The following is a 20,987-nucleotide window of genomic DNA, read 5'->3' as shown; positions in this document are numbered from 1 at the left end:
ACAAGGGGGGGAAGAGGATTCGCTGGCAAACTATAAAACAGTCAGACACGGCAATAGCCAGCCTGTACCTAAAAATACTCCCCTTACTTGATATGGTGTTTAAAGGAGATGTCAACAATATTGCAGTTGATGGAACCTTGGATTTGGTTAAAACCCATAAGGACCTTGTAGAAATACTGCGTGGTTCCTTTTACACCACAGGTACTGTTAATGCAAAGAAGCTGGTTAACAAAAATTCCTGGTTTACAAAGGACTGCAGGTTAGCCAAACAGGATTTATTACAGGCCATCAGGGGGGGCAATCCTTCATTTATTCGGGAAGCTAGGAGGGCATATAGAAAGTTAACTCTTATTGCTAAGACCGAGTGGGAAGAGGAAAGATGGGTTGCTATGAGATTAGCTCTCGTGGCAAAAGATCTAAGATCCTTCTGGAACCTTGTCCACTTTGGGAAATTGGAGGGTAACTCCCCGATTGACCCAAACATCTCCGAAGACGCTTGGGCTTCTCACTTTGAAAACTTGTATTCGATTAACACAATCAGGACTGTTGATCCCCCTGCTATTTTATCAGCCATGGATCCTTCCTGGCTTGTTCCCCCCTGGACCCTATCAGAAGTGAATCTGGCTTTGGATCAGCTTCAAGTGAACAAGGCCCCAGGGTTAGATCGTATTCCCGGGGATCTTTATAAGGATGAACCGAAGATCTGGGCCCCTTACCTTCAAATCCTATTCAACGCCATTTTACAAGGTTTACCGGTACCATCAACCTGGATGGGTGCGGAAATTATTCCCATCTTTAAAAAGGGATCTCCCCTTGATCCAGGTAACTATAGGCCTATAAGCCTAATAGATGTGAGCCAAAAAATCTACTCTAGGCTCATTTTGCAACGGCTACAGAACTGGATAGAAGAGAAAAATATACTAACCCCACTCCAAGCAGGATTTAGACCCAAAACGTCAACTATGGACCAACTATTTAGGCTCCAGATGCTTCATTGGAAACATGTCATATTGGATGGGGGTAGCCTATATATGACCTTCGTGGATTTGAAATCCGCATTTGATATGGTGGATCGTAACCAGTTATGGAACCTATTGCTAGCCATGGGGGCCCCGCCATACCTATGCTACCAATTGAAGATTCTCCACGATGGGACCTATGCTAGAGTCTGTTATGGAAAACATGGCAATTTGACTGGCCCCTTCCCCGTTGAAAAGGGAGTACGACAGGGATGTGTCCTTGCCCCAACCCTGTTCTCTCTCTTTCTTAATGGGCTCATTGCCGATCTTTTGGACACCACTGATATAGACGCACCAAAATTGGCCTCTAGAAAATATCCTGCCCTCATGTTTGCTGACAACGCCCTACTGCTGTCAAAATCCCCAATGGGTATGCAGCGGGTGTTGGATCAGTTTACCAACTTTTGTAAAAAAAGGAACCTGGTGGTCACTATAGGTAAAACGAAGTATATGGCTTTTAATGTAAAACCCTCCAGCTACCCGCATCCTAAAATGGAAGGTATCGCCCTGGACCGGGTTACTATATTCGAGTACCTAGGTTTGACCTTGAACGATAAAATGGGTTGGTCCCCTCAAATGCGCAAGGCCAATCTAAAACTTAATCAGGCTGTGGGGGGCATCCTTAAAGTTTATAAGAATTGTCGTACAAAAATTATAAGTGCTCCCTTAGAAATTTACTGTGTGCAATCCCGATCCTCTACATTGTACGGGGCTGAACTTTGGGGCCATACCCGTGCAAATGATTTGGCTACCACCGAAAACAATTTTATCAGGAAACTCTTATCCCTTCCAACTAACACGCCGCTTATGCCATTGAGGTTGGATCTTAACATCCGTCCCATCCTAGAGGTCATTGCCACTAGACCGGTGATGTACTGGAAAAGGCTCTGGAGTACACTAGAGCTAGCATGTTACAGAGACGAATTGAAAGTAATCCTGGGCACACTTGGGGCCGATAAGATTCCTTGGCTCCAGTATGTAAGGCAGACATTAATTCATATTGGCCTTGCCCATCTCTGGGTTAACCCAGAGACTTCTACTCTAGGCATTTCCAAAAAAACTCTTGCCTTAACCTTTAAAGATTACTTTCTAATGAACGCTTATAGCTCAGTCAGACCATCTAGTCTGACAGATGCTTTCCTTGATGTTAAATCTTACTACGCCTTTGTACCTGATCTTGATGCAATCCAACCCATTTTAGCAAAGAAGCTGTACTTACAGTTCAGATATGGAACCCTCCCTCTTTATTCCTTTACTGATCGATGGGCGGGCAGTTCCCAGCATATTTGTCCTGGTTGGTCATCTGAACTGGAAACTACGATCCATGTTGTGCTTTTCTGCCCCGCATATGTCGGTATCCGGAAAAAATGGATCATACAATTATGTTTAAACTTGGGTATTAGGAGTTATCTTGATTTTTTTAGGATCCTGCGAAGCGATCTAAATCCAGTTGTTGTGGCTGCAGTTTCTAAGTTTTTGTTCGCGATGTGGTCAATTCGTAGGAAACTAATACAGCAACAACACTGACTGACCTATTGGTTCTAAAAGGGGTTTGCTTACTGATTAATTACTATGACATCCTGTGTTTTTTTTAAGATGGGCTATTGTATTAACTGGAATATGTATTTTAAATGAACTGTTTTATATTGTACTTTTATGATTTTAAGCAATCGCAATAAAGTTTTTTGGATTGGATTGGAAGTGTTACACAGCAAAATGAAAACGCTTTTCATGTTGGTGCCATAAGGAAAAACTTTCAAGGAAGATCACAAGGGATTCAACAGTACTAAAATATTTGACACATTTGCTACAGGAGAAACTAAGCTATGCATCTATAAGGGTACACTTGGCAGCAATCGTAGCTTACACAAGAGGAGAAACAGGAAAGAGTTTCTTCACATCACAAGTGGTCAAGAGATTCCTTGAAGGAGCAAAAAGGGTGCCACCACCCACATGGAACCTCAACGTGGTACTCGCTCAAATGATGAAGGCGCCATTCGAGCCAATACACAAGGCGACTTCACACATGCTCACGCTGAAGACAGCGTTTTTAGTGGTAATAACATCACTACGTAGAGTAAGTGAATTGCAGGCTCTAACACTACAAGAGCCCTACTTCCAAATACATAATGACAGAATCGTCATGAGAACGGATCCACATTTTATGCCAAAGGTGGTTTCTAAGTTCAATATTAACCAGACAATACAAATACCAAGTTTTTTCTAAAACCCAAAGACACAAGAAGAAAGAGCATTGCACACCCTAGACACCAGAAGGGCGGTCATGTACTACACTGAGAGAACAAAGGAATGCAGAAAAACAAAGCAATTCTTTGTTTCGTTTGCAAACAGTTTTCTGGGATGACCAGTCACAAAGAATACTTTTGCAAGATGGATCGCACAAGCCATACAGTTGTGCCACAAACAGTCAGGTCTAACCTTGAAAGGAGCACCGCACTCTCACTCAACAAGGAAAAAAGGAGCAACAGTGGCGTTCCTAGCAAACACACCAATTCAAGACATTTGCCAAGCAGCAACATGGTCTTCAGTGCACACGTTCACAAAGCACTACTGTGTGGACATTCAGATGAACAAGGAAGCACAAGTAGGACAGAAGGTCTTACAACATATATTCACAAACCAGTGTTCATCTTCCACCCAGCCACCACTGGACTAGCAAACCGCTACAAAGTCAATACACAGCATAGTGATTCCAGAAGAGATTCACGCTGCAAAACGTATAGTTTCTTACCTGTCAGTGTAGTTTTGCAGCTAGAAGACTTTTCTGGATTCACTAGTGAACCCACTCACCTCCGCCAAGAAGATGACACAGGAGGAATAAACAAAGGGAACTAGAAAAAAAAAATCCAAAGATGGCGACCAAAGGTGGGAGTTTCCGGAGGAAGCACCTCGATGTCACAGAAGGACACCAAATGGTGGTATGTCGACGCTCACCAGGCCGCGGCAAAAGAAAAGAAAATAAATACTACAATTCCAGACCCAACCACTAGATGGCGGAATAATGCACAGTATAGTGAATCCAGAAAAGTCTTCAAGCTGCAAAACTACACCGACAGGTAAGAAACTATACGTTCTCAGGCATTATTGGTCAAGCCTGTTGGGCTATTCAGGTCCCATGCGTGCTCCCACTAGCTAAAAATATTGGCTTAGCAAACCAGTATCAAGGCAATGGCTTCTGCATTTTTGGGTCTCCAGAGGACATCTAGTTCCATCTCACACTGTAGTACACATTTATTGACTGAAGACCATGTATTTAGTAAAGAGCAAATACTGCAGGTACCAAGGTTAGAAAGTGCCGAGTACCAACCACAGACCACTTATTGTCATGATTTATCTGGGAATGTTCCAGGTTCTTTCAACATTCGCAGCAGCCCAGCTGAAGCTGCGATATTTCCAGGCTGCATTTGCAGTACGCTATGATATGGTAATAAGTCTGTGAATACCATACAAAACTACAAAATATTTCGCACCATTATTCTGACTGTCTTCTTCTCCACCAGGTGAACACTCCCACAAAGACCTTTGGAATCGGGAAGGGCAGGGCAGCAGACCTGAAATATATCGAGGCCTGTGCCCGTCAGATAGCGGAAGTGTCGGTGGGCCACAAGATTGTTGTTGAGAAGAGCACGGTGCCAGTGCGAGCAGCCGAGAGCATCCGCAGGATCCTCACCGCCAACACCAAGTCTAACCTCACCTTCCAGGTAAAGGATAGATCTCAAAGTCCAAGAGTCCGCTGGAGTGACCATTCAGGACGGAGGTCAGATGTTGATGTTTAAACAATCAAAAGACTAATTCCATGTATAATAATGTATGAAGCATGTATACAAATGATTGTAAGATGGTATGGCGACTGTGCTTTGCTTCAGAGGGTGGGTGAGCTTTGAGGTGCCTGAATAAAACTGCTCAGAATGCCATTAGCTGATCCAAGAAACTCCAAGACTTGTTTTAAACCGATTTTAGTGCTGTCTATTTTGCTAAATTTCTCCATAGCTGAAGGTTCACTTCTCTTCCCTCTAGGTTCTATCTAACCCAGAGTTTTTAGCAGAAGGAACAGCTATTCAAGACCTGAAAAATCCAGACCGAGTTCTGATTGGAGGGGACGATTCCCCTGCGGGGCAGAAGGCAATTCAGGCACTGAGCAGCATCTACGAGCATTGGGTCCCCAAGAGCAGAATCCTGACCACCAACACATGGTCTTCGGAACTCTCAAAGCTGGTACGCGTGTTCTTCATATATCATCAGACTTTCATGTACATTAATCTTAATGCCGAACCCATAGTCACATTTTAGTTTAGGACTCATTTCCCCATAACATATCTGGCACCATTAATTTGAGGTGAGGGGGATATAATTCCAGGAAAGCTGTACTTGTATGGCACGGTCTGTGACCTGGAGCCTGGTGCTGCCTTTTGACTGAGGTAGGACAGACTGTTATTTGACAAACATTAAGTCACCAGTTCAGCCTGATCTAATCTAATTCTTGAGGATTAATGTCAGAGGCAAGGCTGATTGGGGGCTTGTATGTCATCTTTAAAGGGATTTATCGTTGGTCACATCATGCAGAAAGTCCAGACCTTGGCAAAATGGTGGCAAGCGCTCCATGACCAGGGCTTTAAACATATGTCATCTTTTTATTTTTAATTCAAAAGTTTTAATTGACTTTCGATAAGGAGCAATAATACAGAGAAGGGCTTATCTCAAGGAGCAGCATAGCAACTGAAGGGGAACATTTTTTTGTAGCAAGGATATCTTAAACTTGGAACATTATGGTGTGTGGTTCCAATAGAGACCAGTTTACATAAACCAGGATATGATTGGGATGGGAAGTGGGAGCACGTCATTAGAAAAGAACTACATTGCAAACTGTGCAGTTGGTACACATTTAGCTTTCACTTATATCCACAGTTGTAACTTACATTAAGTATATTTGCAGTGTAATGCATGTATGACTACTGAAGCCTGGATTAGAAGCCAGGTCTTTCGATTTAAAACTCTTCAGCTTAACCACTAAACCCCGTCTTCCCTCTTGGACCCAAGATAATGATCATGGGAAGGAAGATTGGGGTCAACCATGTGTGTTTATGAAAAATGTTGTCTTGAATTCTCAGGTAAAAGTAAAAGAAAGGAGGGTCTGGACACAAAGTCCCTGATAGGTCAGGAATTGTGTGCTGTTGAAATGCTACTTTTCAGGAGAAAACGAAGAACACTGGGATCAATAATTCCACCAGAGGCCGGTGGATCACACTGCTCCCCCAGCAGATCCTAAAGTCAGACAGTCTTTAGGGAAACAAGCATTGTCTGTTTGGGCCCAGATCCTCCCAACAGGTCCACTGCTTGTATTGATACAAACAGAAACCACAATGGCTGGCTTGGCTCATGCGTGCAACACAAATCATGTGCTATGACCGAAAGGGAAGACGCTTCGAGCCACTATGCTTATGTGTGCAGAACCCGGTTAACTGGGAACTGCATGTCAAGGACCTGAACTGGCCTTAACTAACAGAAGGTATCTTACACTGTCTGGCACAAAGCCTTACTGTGTATCCACCCAGAAGCCCGGTGACCACACCAGCTCAGCAGAACTAGGCATAGAACTTGGCGTTCCTTCAGATTGTATAAGCTGAACCAGAAAGTGAATAATCAGCATCTCTATCTAGCACACAAGCAGGGCATTCCACGGTGCTTTTTTATGCTCACTTTATGCTCACAATGCATCCACTGCCCTAGGGCACATGCTTTATCTGGAAATCAACAATTGCGTCTATTTTGCCTCTGCAACTATGAATATTTTCTCAAAGGACAGAGAAGCAGTCTCGCGTATAAGGTGAATTCCCTCTGCAAAATGTGATGTACAGTTCAGTTTTTAAAATGCATTTATTGTTTCTCGATGAAAGGCAAATATTCAGTGAATTAGTACAATCACGAGTATCAACTCAGCTACGGTACATGTAATCTCCTATCATAATATAAAATACATAGTGCACCAGAGTCAGACATATTAAAAACAATTCATTTTATGTTGTGTTCCATTTACAGTTAATACTAATATAGTAAACTCTGGTGTTCAGTCACTAAGACAGAAGCATCTCAATATTTTAAAGTATGTTTTGAACGTAACTGAGTAGATGTGTTCTTCAGTAATTTTCCCTGATTTGTTGGTTTGCTTGGCTCAGTCCATCTCCAGGGTCTAATGTCTGGTGGGTAGCGAAGCACCTGAACATACTCCATGACGATGTGGGAACTCATCTCGGAATTCCCTGGAGATTCTGCAAGACTGAAACTAATTAGCTACTTCCATACTGTGAATTTTGACTTGGGCCATAGACTGGCATATTTAAATCCCTTCTTTGGAGGTATTAGTGTGCATACTTGGTGATTCTATCAACGGGCTCCATCCTGCTCTGGAGGAGCTTTTTTTCCCCGTACAGTGAACATTGACCCACAGAGGGAGAACTGCGTTTTAGAATAATTTCCTTTTGGAAGACTTTGGGGTGGAGACTGATCCCTTGCTGTGGGCTCTATCCTTTCCTGGAAGAATCTCGTTCCCAAATAATTCAGTTTCAACTAGGCTGTCCTTAACTAGTCCTGAGGAAGGCCCGCCTTGATGTTCATCCATTAACACCTACACTAGGGTTGAAACGTTGACGGCAATCTTATTGGTCCATGTTCTTGGTCCACCATCCTCTAAATTAAATTAATGTCGAGATAGAGTGTATTATGAACCAGTTGACACAAGAAGGATGGACATTTCTTTAATTGTTTTGATATAATTTTTTCTGTTTTGTATTGTGTTAGGCACTTTTTGATCTTTGTGTCACCAGTCATGTTGTTGATATTTGTGTGTTTAGGACAGCCATATATGAAGAAAATTGCGTATATTATTTGGGTATATGATTTTGAATATACAAAACAATTAATGGTTATTTTGTGTTTTGTCTATTCTTTCATTGATCATACCATGGGAGTGTTAAATATTGGTCTTATATAGGGCCGCAATCCATTTAAGTTGTACATATTGTTTAATTAATTTTCCAGACCATATCTTGATCTGCATATATTGGTGATATATTCTAGACACCATCTTTTCACGCAAAGCAATTACAACACATGACAGAACACATTGTAGTCTATACCACTATATACCCAGGTTCTGAGGGACACAGGCCAACCCCATTATTTTTCATAGTTGGATAAATGGCTTGTACAGCCGTGAGCTCCAGTCTACTGTTTCCAGATCTGATAATCAGGCCATACAGACTCATTGATTGGTCATTCACTGGAAAAAACTTTCTCTGTTTATTATAAACCATATTCGTGGGGAATCTCGAGAACAAAACTTTTTCACACCTACATTTAGCAAAAAACACCACGTTAGCGCTTTTTCCAATATTTAGAAGGATTCAATGGTAAACAGATTAGTTTTAGGAAAGAGTTTAAGCCATCAAAGAAAGGCAATAAAAAATCTCTTAAAACAAGTGTTCGGCTAGTAAGGCTCCTGTGAGCTCAGTTTGCACTTATTCCATAAATCAATTTCCCTTAAATATTACCTTTGGAGAGAGCTGCTACACACACTGTCACTGCCATTTGCAAATTAATTATCCTGGTGTTGTCTCTAACAGAAATTTCCTCTTTCCAGACCTCCAATGCTTTTCTAGCACAGCGCATTAGCAGCATCAATTCCATCAGTGCGCTGTGTGAAATGACAGGTGCCGACGTGGAGGAGGTGGCACATGCGGTGGGCATGGACAAGCGGATTGGCAGCTGTTTCCTCAAAGCCAGTGTCGGTGAGTGAATGGTTGAGCAGGATCCCAAACCAGGAGGAATGTTTTTCTGGCTACGTTTGGTGTGCAGGCAGACTCTCTACTACACTACATACTCTCCCTTCTAACATGCGTAAAGTCCACGGTGATTTACAAGCACAAATGGGCAGCATCACTGTTCTAAATTAGCAAGTAGGTAAAATATTTCATCCCTCAGTTCAGGGGTGATACCTGATTCAATCTGCTTCTGGGAGCAGAAACCTGTCCCTTAAATCAATCACAAAATTATATGGAAGGTGTGGTCAAAGTAGAAGCTGCAACAAAATCTTGCCTCGTAAACCAAGGTCATGAGGCAGGATGAAATAATTTTAGGTGGTGCAAAAAGCTCTATAACATAACGTTGGACGCAATGTAGCAGGAAGAGAAGTGTTAGATGCTCACATCTGTGAAGCTGATTGAAGAATACACGAGGGACCACGGTGAGATAGGTAACGCTGGTTTATTGTAAAACAAGCAACCAGAGACGGCAAGTAGCACTGAGGCTAGTGGAACCTCTTCAGCAACTGTCCCCCAACCTACATGCATGCTATTCCCTCAGCAGGCCACGTTCCATAGGCTAGCCTGGAATGCCACTCACCCTCTGTCGCGCGCATACACTCGCACGACGGGACAATGCCTCAAGTAGGTATGATGGTCCCGGTTCTTCAGCGACCATCACACTATGATGCAGGAAGAGGGCCCTGAGAGGAGGTAGTGGCCCGAGTTGGCTGTGGAACTCATGGCTGAAGGCTGCAGCAGCTGAACAGAACCCTTGCCCTCTGCTAAGAGTGGTGTTTGCTGAACCGTTTCACAATTAAGAGCAGTAAAGCTTATTTTCCCTTGCACACACGTAGGAAGAGAATGACAGGGTACATTCCCTATCCCCCACTGGCTCATTGTATGCTGTTGGACAATCGGCTCCATTATGGTAGCGATTTACGATATACAGGAATGGTAGGTCATCCTGGAAGGGTCCGTTGTAGGAGGACACAGTGGAAATGTTTTGCCTGGGGCACAGAAAGAGAATATAGCCCCAGAAAGTGGAGCACAAGTCTGCCCTAGAGGGGGCATGCACAGCTCACCCTCTATAGCGGGGCTAGCAGCAGCAGGCGAGGCTCAAGGAAAAACATGATGACAAGGGGAGGAGCTTGTCTTTAGCCGCCTTTGATGGTAGCTGGATCAGGGAGAAGGAGGAGGAGTAGTTGATAAAAGATCTGTTATTCTCATTTTGTATGGATATTTTCTAATTTCACGTTCACAAATCTATTTTGATATACACTTTATGCATGTTTGGGGTGAATAATTTGCACATTCAGTTTGCCTTTTTCATGTCAGATTTTGTGTTCTTCAAGAAGGCTCCAGCAAAACTGTAATTTCTTGCGAAGCATGAATATGCATAATACATAATCAGTGCTCCAATATGCCTTGTGGCTACAGATGTACATATTTTTTAATCACTTTGTCACTACATACATACAGAGCTTCACATGACTGACAAGCTTACAGATAATACATGTTTGAGTGGTGTGGGCAGGAAGGCACATTCTTCCACATACAATGGCCGTGCCCCAGTGCAATGACTTATTTGCCCACGGTCACAAACCATCTATTCATGGTCCTGGATAGATTTATGGCCTTAGCTGTCAAAACAGTGCTACTGTGTATGTTGGGACAACGAGTACTATACAAATACAGGAAGCTCTTTTATGTTGTTGGATTCATCATGGCCCAATAACATAATGCTAGTTTTCTAGGTAGTTGTAACAACCCAACACTTGAAATGTTGCAAAGCGTTATGTCCTGGTAGTGTCTGCTGAGCTAGAGGGAACTCTACTAGGCGGTGTTCCTGAAAAATTGCAAATTTGCTCTAATATGGTATAGGTGAAACGAAATTCACCTACTTAATCAATTTCACTGCCATGTCTTATGTTGATTATTTGTCAGAGAATATATTGAGCTAATGTAAAAATGCTCTATTGTACTAAATTTCTTTTTATTCCTAATTTTAGATACAAATGCATGAAATGTATGGTGGTTGGTATATGAAGGGGGTGGTGTTGCTCGTGTACCCACTAATGATTTGCGCCTTTGTATACCTCATCTTGTAGGTGTGCTATTGTAGGAGAGCAAGAAAACCAATAAAATTCTTTAAAAATTCAGTGATTTTAACCCAGTGGTGGTGAAGTGTCATAACCATGAAAGTTAAAACATGACTGAATGCGCTGCTCGCATCTGACATGCGATAACTGCAGACAGCCACTGACAGCTGCTGCTGTGTCTGCACATTCCCTTCCTCCCAAACTCAAAGTGACCGAGGAATTTTACTGTTCTGGGAATTGGTGTAAGTAGAACAACTCTACCCCAAATCCTCTCAAAAGGTAAAACACAATCAAAAGTCCCAGTGCCTCAATCCCCAGCAGGGAGAAGCATACCTGTGTGTCTAGTGGAGTTGTATTGACGCTGCACATTAGCAGTACAAAGCAGAAACTCCAGAAAGTAAATTTTTTTACTGTTTTTTGTTTTATTTCTTTATTTTTTATACTTTGTTTTATTTCAGGGTTCGGAGGTAGCTGTTTCCAGAAGGATGTCCTCAATCTGGTCTACCTCTGTGAAGTTCTTAACCTTCCAGAGGTGGCGCGATACTGGCAACAGGTAAATCATATATAAACAAGCTCATCCTGGAAGTTAAGCGGGAGAGGGAAATCAGTTTGTTTGAGCCACGTGTGTTGCGTGATCTGATCACACCTTGTAAAGGATTGCTTCATCAGCAATTCATGTTGCCTCTAGATGGCGCTATTCTGTTTGGATGAGCTTCTGTGTACCTTTGGAGCAGAAGGACAAAGAGATTTGACCTTAGTGGTAAAGCTCCTGAATTAGCTGAGTGGGTGAACTTCCTACGGGATATGGATGCAATAAATCCCTTAAAAATACTTTAAAAACTTTATTTAGCAACCACTGCGAGTAACTCCTCATTTTATGGATTTTTCATTTTGTTTTTAGAGAAACTTGATGTTTTCTGTAAGCGGGCATTTTAGTACTTTGAGCCCGATTTAGAGTTTGATGGGTCATAGTCCACCAGTAAGAATGGCAGAGAACATTTTGTCCACCACCCTGATGGACTATTGCCCACCAAATTTGGAGATCACCGTCAGCCCATTGGTGATCTCTTTACCTTGAGAGCAACCATCAGAAACACCATCACAGCGGTGCCTCTGACTGTTCAAAACTTTAGTGAACGCTGTCATTGGCTTTGACTGCATTTCAAGAAACATTTTGTCTTGCAAAAGCAAACTCCCATAGTGGGAGTTCACAAAAACAAAATAATGACTCGCACACCCTGGTCGTTTTTAGATATGTGAGGAGTCATTATTTTTCTGTTCGTCACTGCCATGTTTTCCATGGCGGCGACGAACAGTAAAAAAGGACATCAGACCGTCTGCCCTAAATAGGGCAGGTGGTCTGTTGTCCTTACTCAGACAGCCAACATCCTGTCAGGCCATTAGATGAAGCTTTTCATTGGCTGAGCCAATGGGGTACAATGGGGTACCACTGACAGAAAACTGACAGTCCGCCTTACTGAATTGGGCGGGAGGACCAAGAGTTTGTGAAGGAGTATCCTGCTCACCAAACAGTAAATCGGACCTTTAGCCATCAATAAACCAAGTTCCTAGTCAGTCACTGGGATTCTAGTATTAGGCACAGTTAGGTACTTCGTTTCACTCCCTAAAAATGTGTCTGATTTGTTTTTAACCCTCGCCATTTTCAAAGGTGTTAGTCTCTCAACAGAAAAAAAAAACATTCTTAATGATTTAGCACTGTGTATTGAATCGTATGCAGACGGATTTCCCAATTGGAGATTATAGCAGAACACATGTGCTCTTTCCCTGGTTCTGATTGGCTGCTACTCTCCCCCTGTGAATAACTGAAGTTAACAAGTGCCTGCTTTGACACCGCATAAAGATGGACATTACCTGCCTTGCATTGTGGGAGCAGAGTAACATTTTAAAAGATAGACAAGAAGGAGTATAACTTCCAGAATGCGCCTTACTCATCAGGTTGGTGATTGTTGTTGGCTGTGTGACCAGATTCTTTTTGACACATGCTTTTCATCCTTTCAAAAAGAATAAAAAGAGGGCAAGCTGTTGGCAAATGAAGTGTACAGGGCTGAGCTGCAAGGATTCCATCTTGTTGTGTCTCTATAGGTGATTGAGATCAACCAATTCCAGCGCCACAGGTTTGCCGCTCGCATCATCCGGTGCCTGTTCAACACAGTCACTGATAAGAAAATCGCCATCTTGGGCTTCGCTTTCAAAAAAGATACCGGAGATACCAGGTGAGCTTACAGGGAGTGCTGTTCAGAATTATTTCACTGTTCAGATTTGTAGAATGAACCTACAGGAAGAGGAAAGTGAGCTTTTAAGATATCTGGAGACTTACCTGCCAGTCCATGGTTCTGAAAGACTATTCGATTTTATTAGAATAAGTTACAAGTTATGTTCACCTGATATGAACCTGTATGGAAACCTGTGGTTCGCATGCTAATGAAACTCACTTTACTAAAAACACATACGCAGGCTATTCACAACCTTGATGTGATAAACTTCGACACGGATTATGAAATAATTTCTGAAATTGCCATGTTATCATTAAGGTCAATACTCTTGAAAAAGTGAATGTAACATCTCTGAGCTAAACAACCACCAGAGTATCAAAAATGTGTTGAAAATACAAAGTGGTGAACACTGTTCTAATTCGTGGGGTTAATCATTCTCCAAAACAATTTGTCCTCTTCTGGAGAGCGGCACTTCTGGTTCTAAACCTATGTAAGACATTCACATTGCACACTCTGTCCTTTCTAAATGTTCAGAAATTGACAATTAACCACACTGAGCCACGACCAAGCACTGGTGCTGTGCTTATACAGACATTATGCAGAGTTTCTTATTTATTGTTTTCCTCCAAAGGATTACAATTCATCACATGTTCTGGATGTTAAAACAAACAACAGTTCCAAAATACTTATCTTATGAGAACTGGATCCCCCTCATATATTATATATGACGTATATATGTGGCTAAAATTGTGGAACATGCTGGCACACTAGATGAGAACCCTGTAACAATGATGTGCCCGTATTAATTATGTGTACAAATTAGCAGGTAAGTCAGTGACAGAGTGTATTGTGTTGTGTGCTCTCTATTCTATTTGTGTTTTGTCTTGATGCCATGTATTTTTAATTCAAGTGTAACAGAAAAACACATTCTAATCTTTTAAACTTTCTTATGGAATGTATACTATGTATATGAAGGATTAGATAATATTATATGTACATTGATTTTTGTAATTATATTTTTATATTAAATATTCAACACAGCTAGTTACCTCGTGGCACTATATTTGATTCTTGGTGTTGTATGTATGAGTTGTGGACCAATTTGAGGTTGTGTGGTAGTTGAAATGTTTTTGATTGTAAATATGTGGTGATATTGGATTCCAAAGGGAATACTTTGTTGATGCTATGCTTATACAGACAATAAGCAGAGTTTGTTATTTATTTTTTTCCTCTAAAGGATTAAAATTCATCACATGTTCTGTATGTTAAAACAAAGAACAGTTCTAAAATACTTAATTCACGAGAACCGGATCCACCTCATATATTATCTATATCTTAATAAGGAACTCTGCAATTTTAATTGCAAGTACCGTAACCAAGTGTTAAAATTCACAGCAAAAACAAAAGCTTCAAAACTCTCTACCTATCCATGTGCAGCCAAGTGGATTTACGAGTTATTCCAAACAATGTCACTTCAAGGTACAGAAATTAATAACCCCTCCATACTACAAAAAACAGTACCTCCTTTGGTGAAACAAGCGATAATCAACACCCTGTTAAGAAATTAATCAGCAGACTCCATTGTGCAGTCCAATCTCAATGCAATCTACAATCTGCCATTCATCAATAAGAATTTGGAAAAAGAAACCACCAAACAATTGCGGGACGCTCTGGAAACCTGTCTAACACAATCACTAATTCAGGTCATAGGAATATAAATAACACTAGTAAGCATATGAGAAGACTTCCCATAATTCCTGGACAATAGCCAACCAGCTGCACGAATGCCCCTCACCCTCTCAGAAGCCTATTACACCATGGATCACCTAACTTTGCTCCGCGGATTGCAGGACTAGGTAGGTTTGTCCAGCATTATCCTGATACGGATCAGATCAGCCATCTCTGGCAGGGAACACCAAATCAGAAAAGGCTCCGCAGAAACCACTTCAAAATCAGCTCACTGTGTCGTCCTTCAAGTGGCACTATCACTGTTATTATTTATTGTACACAAGTGCTCCCTGGCACACATTTTTGACTCATAACAACTAGGCTTGGGAGTTCTATGCGGATAATTCACAAATCTTTCTCAAAATAAATTAAAATTCACATGATCAAAGTCATTTCCCAGCATGTATGGAACATATTGATTCATGGGTGACAGGGTCTCAGTTTTGTTCCCATTGAGGTATGAAAGACTGTCTAATTTTCAATAATGATCCAAAAATACAAAACATACTTCTTTTTACGTGGTCAAAGGTGTTAGGGCAGATTTCCATCCAATCCATGAATACGAAGAAAAGAGAATTATCTTTTACAAGGTTTTGTAATTAGACCGCAGCTAAGAGAGCCATTGGCCAACTCAGATCATCGAACTAACAAAAGGCTTGATCATGCCAAAACTATACTACTGCAGAAGTGTATATGCAGACCTATAAAAAAAACGATTAAAGACATTTTAAATTATACACAAGTCAAGCAGTACAATGCCGTCACCTCTGAAAATTCTAGCCTATGAAACTTGCTCTGCTGAGTATCCATTGGCTCCCACTATGAAAAGGGATCAAGTGTAAGATATTATGCCTTATGCACAAAGCATTAGATCAATCTCGCCCCAACTAATCTTCAGCCTTTGGCTTCACTATACCATCCTACAAGAAATTTGGGATCGATTAATGCATCCCAACTCATTCAACATATGCCAAAGAAATTGACGTTTGGAGGAAAGTTGTTTAGAATCCTGGGACCACGTTGCTTGAGCACCCTGTCACCAGCTGAAAATCCCCAGTTAACACTAATCTCATGCCCCTGTCTTTGATTTGCTATTACAGTCCAATGACTTGCTTTCCTCCCTTCGCGCCAATCTTGATGCCACCCTGTATCAATCCCTTCCATTTGATGCTCTCTGCTTGTTTTCTTACTCTCACAGTGTTTGTCATCATATAAGCGATATATAAAACTCATTAAATATATATGGGATAACATACTCCCTGCCTTACATTATAAGGATATTGCAAAACACAGAGGAGTTCTGTGACCATATAGGGGAACAAGACCAAAGGACAGGTTCCTCTATAAAGTAATGGAACTCCTAAGTTGCTTGCAATATCCTTTTAACATATGGCAGAAGGTATTTTCTTCATTATAATAGGTGGTCACACCTTCACGCTTACTGCACACTACTTAAATCCTTGGGGGCACATGAATCAAGGGATTTTGCGATCGCAAACAGTGCAATTCGCAAAAATCGTCCGTTTGCGATTGCAAAATGACCTTTTACGATGCATGAAAGTATTTGGGATGCGCAATTTCGGTAATCGCAATTTTTTGCTATTTCCCAAATTGCGATTGCATTTAAGGAAGCACAATTTGCAATTCCTTAACTGCAATGCAAGAAGCACTTTGAAACAGCGATTTCACTATTCGGGCTGCAAATTACCGAAAAATTAAACTGTTCGGTAATTTGCAAAAACTTTGAAAAATGCACTAAAGTGCATTTTTCAAAGTTTCATGTTACACACACACATGCCCTTGGGGCTTGTGTGTGCGCAACATGGGTGCACATCACAATTTCAGGGATGCAACAGGGTGTCCTTTTGACACCCTTGCACCCTTGAAATATCATGCGCAATTTGCGAGTACCGATTGGTATTCCCAAATTGAGCCTGCAATTTCCCATTCATTACTATTGGCCTGTAGGCCCATAGGAATGATTAGGAAGCCATTCCTTAATTGCGACTCGCAATATGCGAGTCGCAATTAAGGAATGTTTAGGAATCGCTATTTTTATAGCGATTCCTACATGCATAGGCTTTTGCGAGTCCTTAATTGCGATTCCTTAATAATCGCAATAAGGACTCGCAAAAGCATATCTTGATGCATGTGCCCCTTGGTGTCTTGCTCTTTCAAATCAAAGAGATAATGTGGTTGTAAACATAAAGAATAAGGGCCTCATGTAGGTAAAAAATATTTACCGATTCTTAAATACCGAACAGTACCGAATCGGTATTTAAGAATCGGTAAGTTATATGTAGGTAACAAGTCGGTAAAATTTACCGAATCGGTAACATTCGGTATTTTCCGAATCGGAAATTACCGAATCGGTAAATACCGCGGTGGTATTTACCGAATCGGTATATTCCGAGGTGGTATTTACCGAATCGGTAAATTCCGAATCGGAAAGTACCGAATCGGAAAAAAAAATCACATGACTGTTTGAAACAGCCAATCCTGTGCAACCAAACCCCACCCAAGTAGGAAGTGGCCACACCCAGGCAGGTGCACACAATCAACAGACTCAGGAGAGGCTTGAAGTGCAGAGGAGAGGCAGGGAGCCAGTGGCTGAATCTTGACACCAAACTACACCATGTCCAGCCAGAGGACAGGAGGGGAAAGGAGGCGCAAGGTGAAATTTAGCCCCAAGGAACTCCAGGTGCTAGTGGAGGAGGTGGTGAGGCAGCACCAGAAGCTATTTGGGAGGCAATCCCTGCAAGTGGCAGAGTGTGAGAAGCGCACCATTTGGCTGGCAATCCAGGCGCAGGTAAATGCCGTGGGAGTGACCCACAGGGACATAGACGTTTTAAAAAAACGATGGTACGACCTGCGCATCGTGACTAAGAGGAAGATGGGGGACATCCAGAAGGAGGCCAGCCGGACAGGAGGTGGAACTAACAGGGCACCTGCCCTCACTGAACTGGAGGAGCTGGTGCAGTCGACAATCGAGCCTGAGAGTGTCGTGGGCCTTGGGGATGCCGACAGCTCTGCCAGAGCCGCCACCCAACAAGGTAAGAGGAATGCACAGCAATGTAGCCCCCCCTACCCCTATCCCACATCCCCCAATGTGAAATGAGTATCCCACTCCAGTCCATGTGTTACTGCAGACAGGCAATGCATTATGGGAGATGTAGTCAGGGATCCCCCACCATGAACAGAATAGCACAGAACAATGATGCATGGTACAGACATTAGCCTAAAGCACACAGAGGACAATGTGAGAGTCTTAGACCAATTTATTGTCATGCTTGCAATGCATGCCTTCAGATACACTGAGCTGATGTTGCATTTCTGTCCACAGACGTAACATCGCGCAGGACTCCAGATGGCACAGGAGAGGGGGCACACCGTCAATCCAGTTCAGCTACGGGCAGCACAAGTTCTGGCCAGAGAGCGTTGCCACTGCCACCATCCCCAGTACATGAGCCAGCATCCCCACTACCTGCGCCTGCATCCCCAGTACCTGAGCCAGCATCACCACTCCTGCTGGAGTCACCGGCCACATCACCATCCACAATAGTGAGGTCGAGGAGGCGTGCTGCTGCCAGGCTGCGCGTGTTGCACACATCTTCCGATGACAGCAGGGGCCCGGAGCCAAATCCCATGCCCCAGGATGGGAGACATACCACTGGTCCCTCCACCTCACAGGGAGCCGACACGGGTGCAGGACAGCGCCGCAGGTCGCGTGAGAAAACTCCACCACCAATCCATCTCGGCCATGGGGTCTTTGGGGGCCTTGAGGCCGGCATGTTAAAACAACAGCGCCTGCAAACGAAGGCAGTAATTTCAGTACAGCGGCATGTGCGGGGACTCAGAACAACATTCAGACACATGGACAGGAACATTGGCGCTATGGCGGCGGGGATTTCTGACATGGCAGTGGGCCTGCGGGACGTCTCACAGTCCATGCAGCTGTTGTGCAGAAAGTTGGACGCAGAGAGAGCTGCAAGGCGCCGGGAACGGCAGAGGGGAGACAGGCACACCAGGGCACTCAACCGCATTGCGACGGCAACATCACTGCTCTGCCGGCGCTCAGTGAACATGCAGGAGGGCCTGACCCACTGCAGCAGCGATGTCACTAGGGGGATGGTGCAGGTCACCAGTGCCCTGGAGGTCCTATTGACCAGTCAGGCGGCCACAAGTGGTGCAGGGGATGCTGCTGAAAGCATTGACACCAGCAGCAGGAGCAGCATCACACCCCCCGTCCCAGAAACACGCAGGAGCAGCAGGCGGCATGGGGCTGGCACCAGTGAGGAGGCTGAATCCGTGCCATCTCACAATGTAGCGCGTGGCCGCAAACTTTGATGCTGCACCGCGTAGCAATAGACTATTGGGTGACTTAACCCTGGTCTTCACACTTGTGAATTGGCAATGTTACCTGATTTGCATTATCTTGGTTTCGTGGCGTAGTGGCGCATAATTAAACTACTACATGACAACCAACACCTGCCTGTGTCCCCTTACTTACTCAGAAATAGTTGCATGTGATCTCTGCCCGTCTCACTCTCCCATCTGTTGCTGTTGGCACTCCATCTGCGTTGGGCTCTGGCTGTCCTGAATCATCCTCATTGTCCTCGAAATCTGTGAGTTCCACCGCTGTACCTCTCTTTGTGGCAAGGTTGTGCAGCATTGCACAAGTGGCGATGATCTTGCAACAGATGATGGGTGTGTACTGGCGTGCGCCTCCGCTCTTGTGGAGGCAGCGGAACCTGCTTTTCAGTAGTCCAAACGTGCGCTCCACCACGTTGCGAGTTGATTTGTGTGCCACGTTGTATCGTCTCTCACTCTGGGTTGATGGGTGTAGGTAGGGAGTGAGGATGAATGAGCGCACGGCATATGCACTGTCGCCTGGGTGAGTGAAAGGGTACCATCAGTCACATGCCTCAATACACTTACATTTGCTAGTTTCATGGTGCGTCACTGTTACTTACCTAGCAGGTATCCCTCTCCAAATTCTCCGGCAAGCAGTCGTGTGTAGATCCCACTGTTCTGGAAGATGTATGAGTCGTGGGTGCTTCCAGGAAACTTGGCACAAATGTCAGTGATGATGTTCCCTGCATCGCAGATGACCTGCACATTGATGGAGTGGGTGGACTTTCTGTTTCTGTAGATGTGCTCAGTGGCAGCTGGTGGGCAGATTGGGATGTGTGTGCCATCAATACAGCCAATTACATGGGGGAACTGTGCCATGCGATAAAAGTCAGTTTTAGTTTTCTGCAGCTCAGCCTGTGTATTTGGGAAGCTGATGTAGTGGTGCATTCTCTGCATCATGGCATCCAGGAACTTCCTGAAGAAACGGGACAGGCAACTCTGGGATACACCGCCCACCGCAGCTATCACCACCTGGTAACTGCCAGATGCGAGGAGATGTAGGCTGCAGAGTACCTGCACATGTGGTGGTATGGCATGCGCCCTTGGTGTTGGCTGCTCCAGGAGTGGGTGCAGGTCCCTTATTAGGTCCATGATGGTTTGGGGGTGTAGCCTGTACCTTTCATGTATCTCATCCTCAGTCAGTTGGAAAAGTGTGATGCGCTGTCTGTAAATCCGTTCCTCCCTTCTCCAAAACCTCAGTCCTGCTGCCTGTAGACGTAGCCGCCTTGCAATGACATACAGAGCGGCCATGTTGTCCACGCTGATGCATTTTGGGATTTCTTTTATGCACTGTTTATGATTACCACCTGCTTTCAATCTGTGTTAATTACCGACTCTTATTTACCGAATTTCATCGATTTCTAAAATACCGAATTTACCTACATCTCTTTTTCCGTTTTACCACTTCATATTTACCACTTCATATTTACCGAATCGGTAAACATGTATTCGGTAAATATGAATCGGTATTTTAGAACTCGGTAAACATGACTCGGTATTTACCGCTTCATATTTACCGATTTTAGGTTTTTGGCCTCCTACATCTCACTTGACTAAATACCGGTCGGTAACTGGAAATTTACCGAATTTCGGCCGTTACCGACCGGTATTTGGCTACCTACATGAGGCCCTAAAAGAGGAATCTGTAGTGCAAAATTAAATACACCAAAATGC

General features: G+C 43.4%; 2 protein-coding genes across 2 annotated transcripts in view; both read left to right on the top strand.

The window, feature by feature from the left end:
* LOC146810772 (UDP-glucose 6-dehydrogenase-like) overlaps positions 1 to 20,987 on the top strand; it is a 94,040-nt gene that overhangs the window by 25,403 nt on the left and 47,650 nt on the right. The window contains exons 4-8 of the mRNA XM_085617804.1: positions 4,541 to 4,741; positions 5,058 to 5,255; positions 8,677 to 8,824; positions 11,397 to 11,491; positions 13,042 to 13,172. Coding sequence (XP_085473930.1) covers positions 4,541 to 4,741; positions 5,058 to 5,255; positions 8,677 to 8,824; positions 11,397 to 11,491; positions 13,042 to 13,172 — 773 coding nt within the window. The remainder of the gene's footprint in view (positions 1 to 4,540; positions 4,742 to 5,057; positions 5,256 to 8,676; positions 8,825 to 11,396; positions 11,492 to 13,041; positions 13,173 to 20,987) is intronic.
* LOC146810773 (uncharacterized) lies at positions 17,039 to 19,319 on the top strand. The gene is made up of 2 exons (XM_085614445.1): positions 17,039 to 17,953; positions 18,244 to 19,319. The coding sequence occupies exons 1-2, from the start codon at positions 17,536 to 17,538 to the stop codon at positions 19,245 to 19,247; spliced, it is 1,422 nt and encodes a 473-aa protein (XP_085470571.1). The 5' UTR covers positions 17,039 to 17,535; the 3' UTR covers positions 19,248 to 19,319.

The sequence above is a fragment of the Triturus cristatus genome, chromosome 7 (assembly GCF_964204655.1).
Source record: "Triturus cristatus chromosome 7, aTriCri1.1, whole genome shotgun sequence".
NCBI classification, from domain to species: domain Eukaryota; kingdom Metazoa; phylum Chordata; class Amphibia; order Caudata; family Salamandridae; genus Triturus; species Triturus cristatus.
The sequence above is the reverse complement of the archived record's forward strand: the minus strand, read 5'-3'. Positions and strand labels throughout refer to the sequence as shown.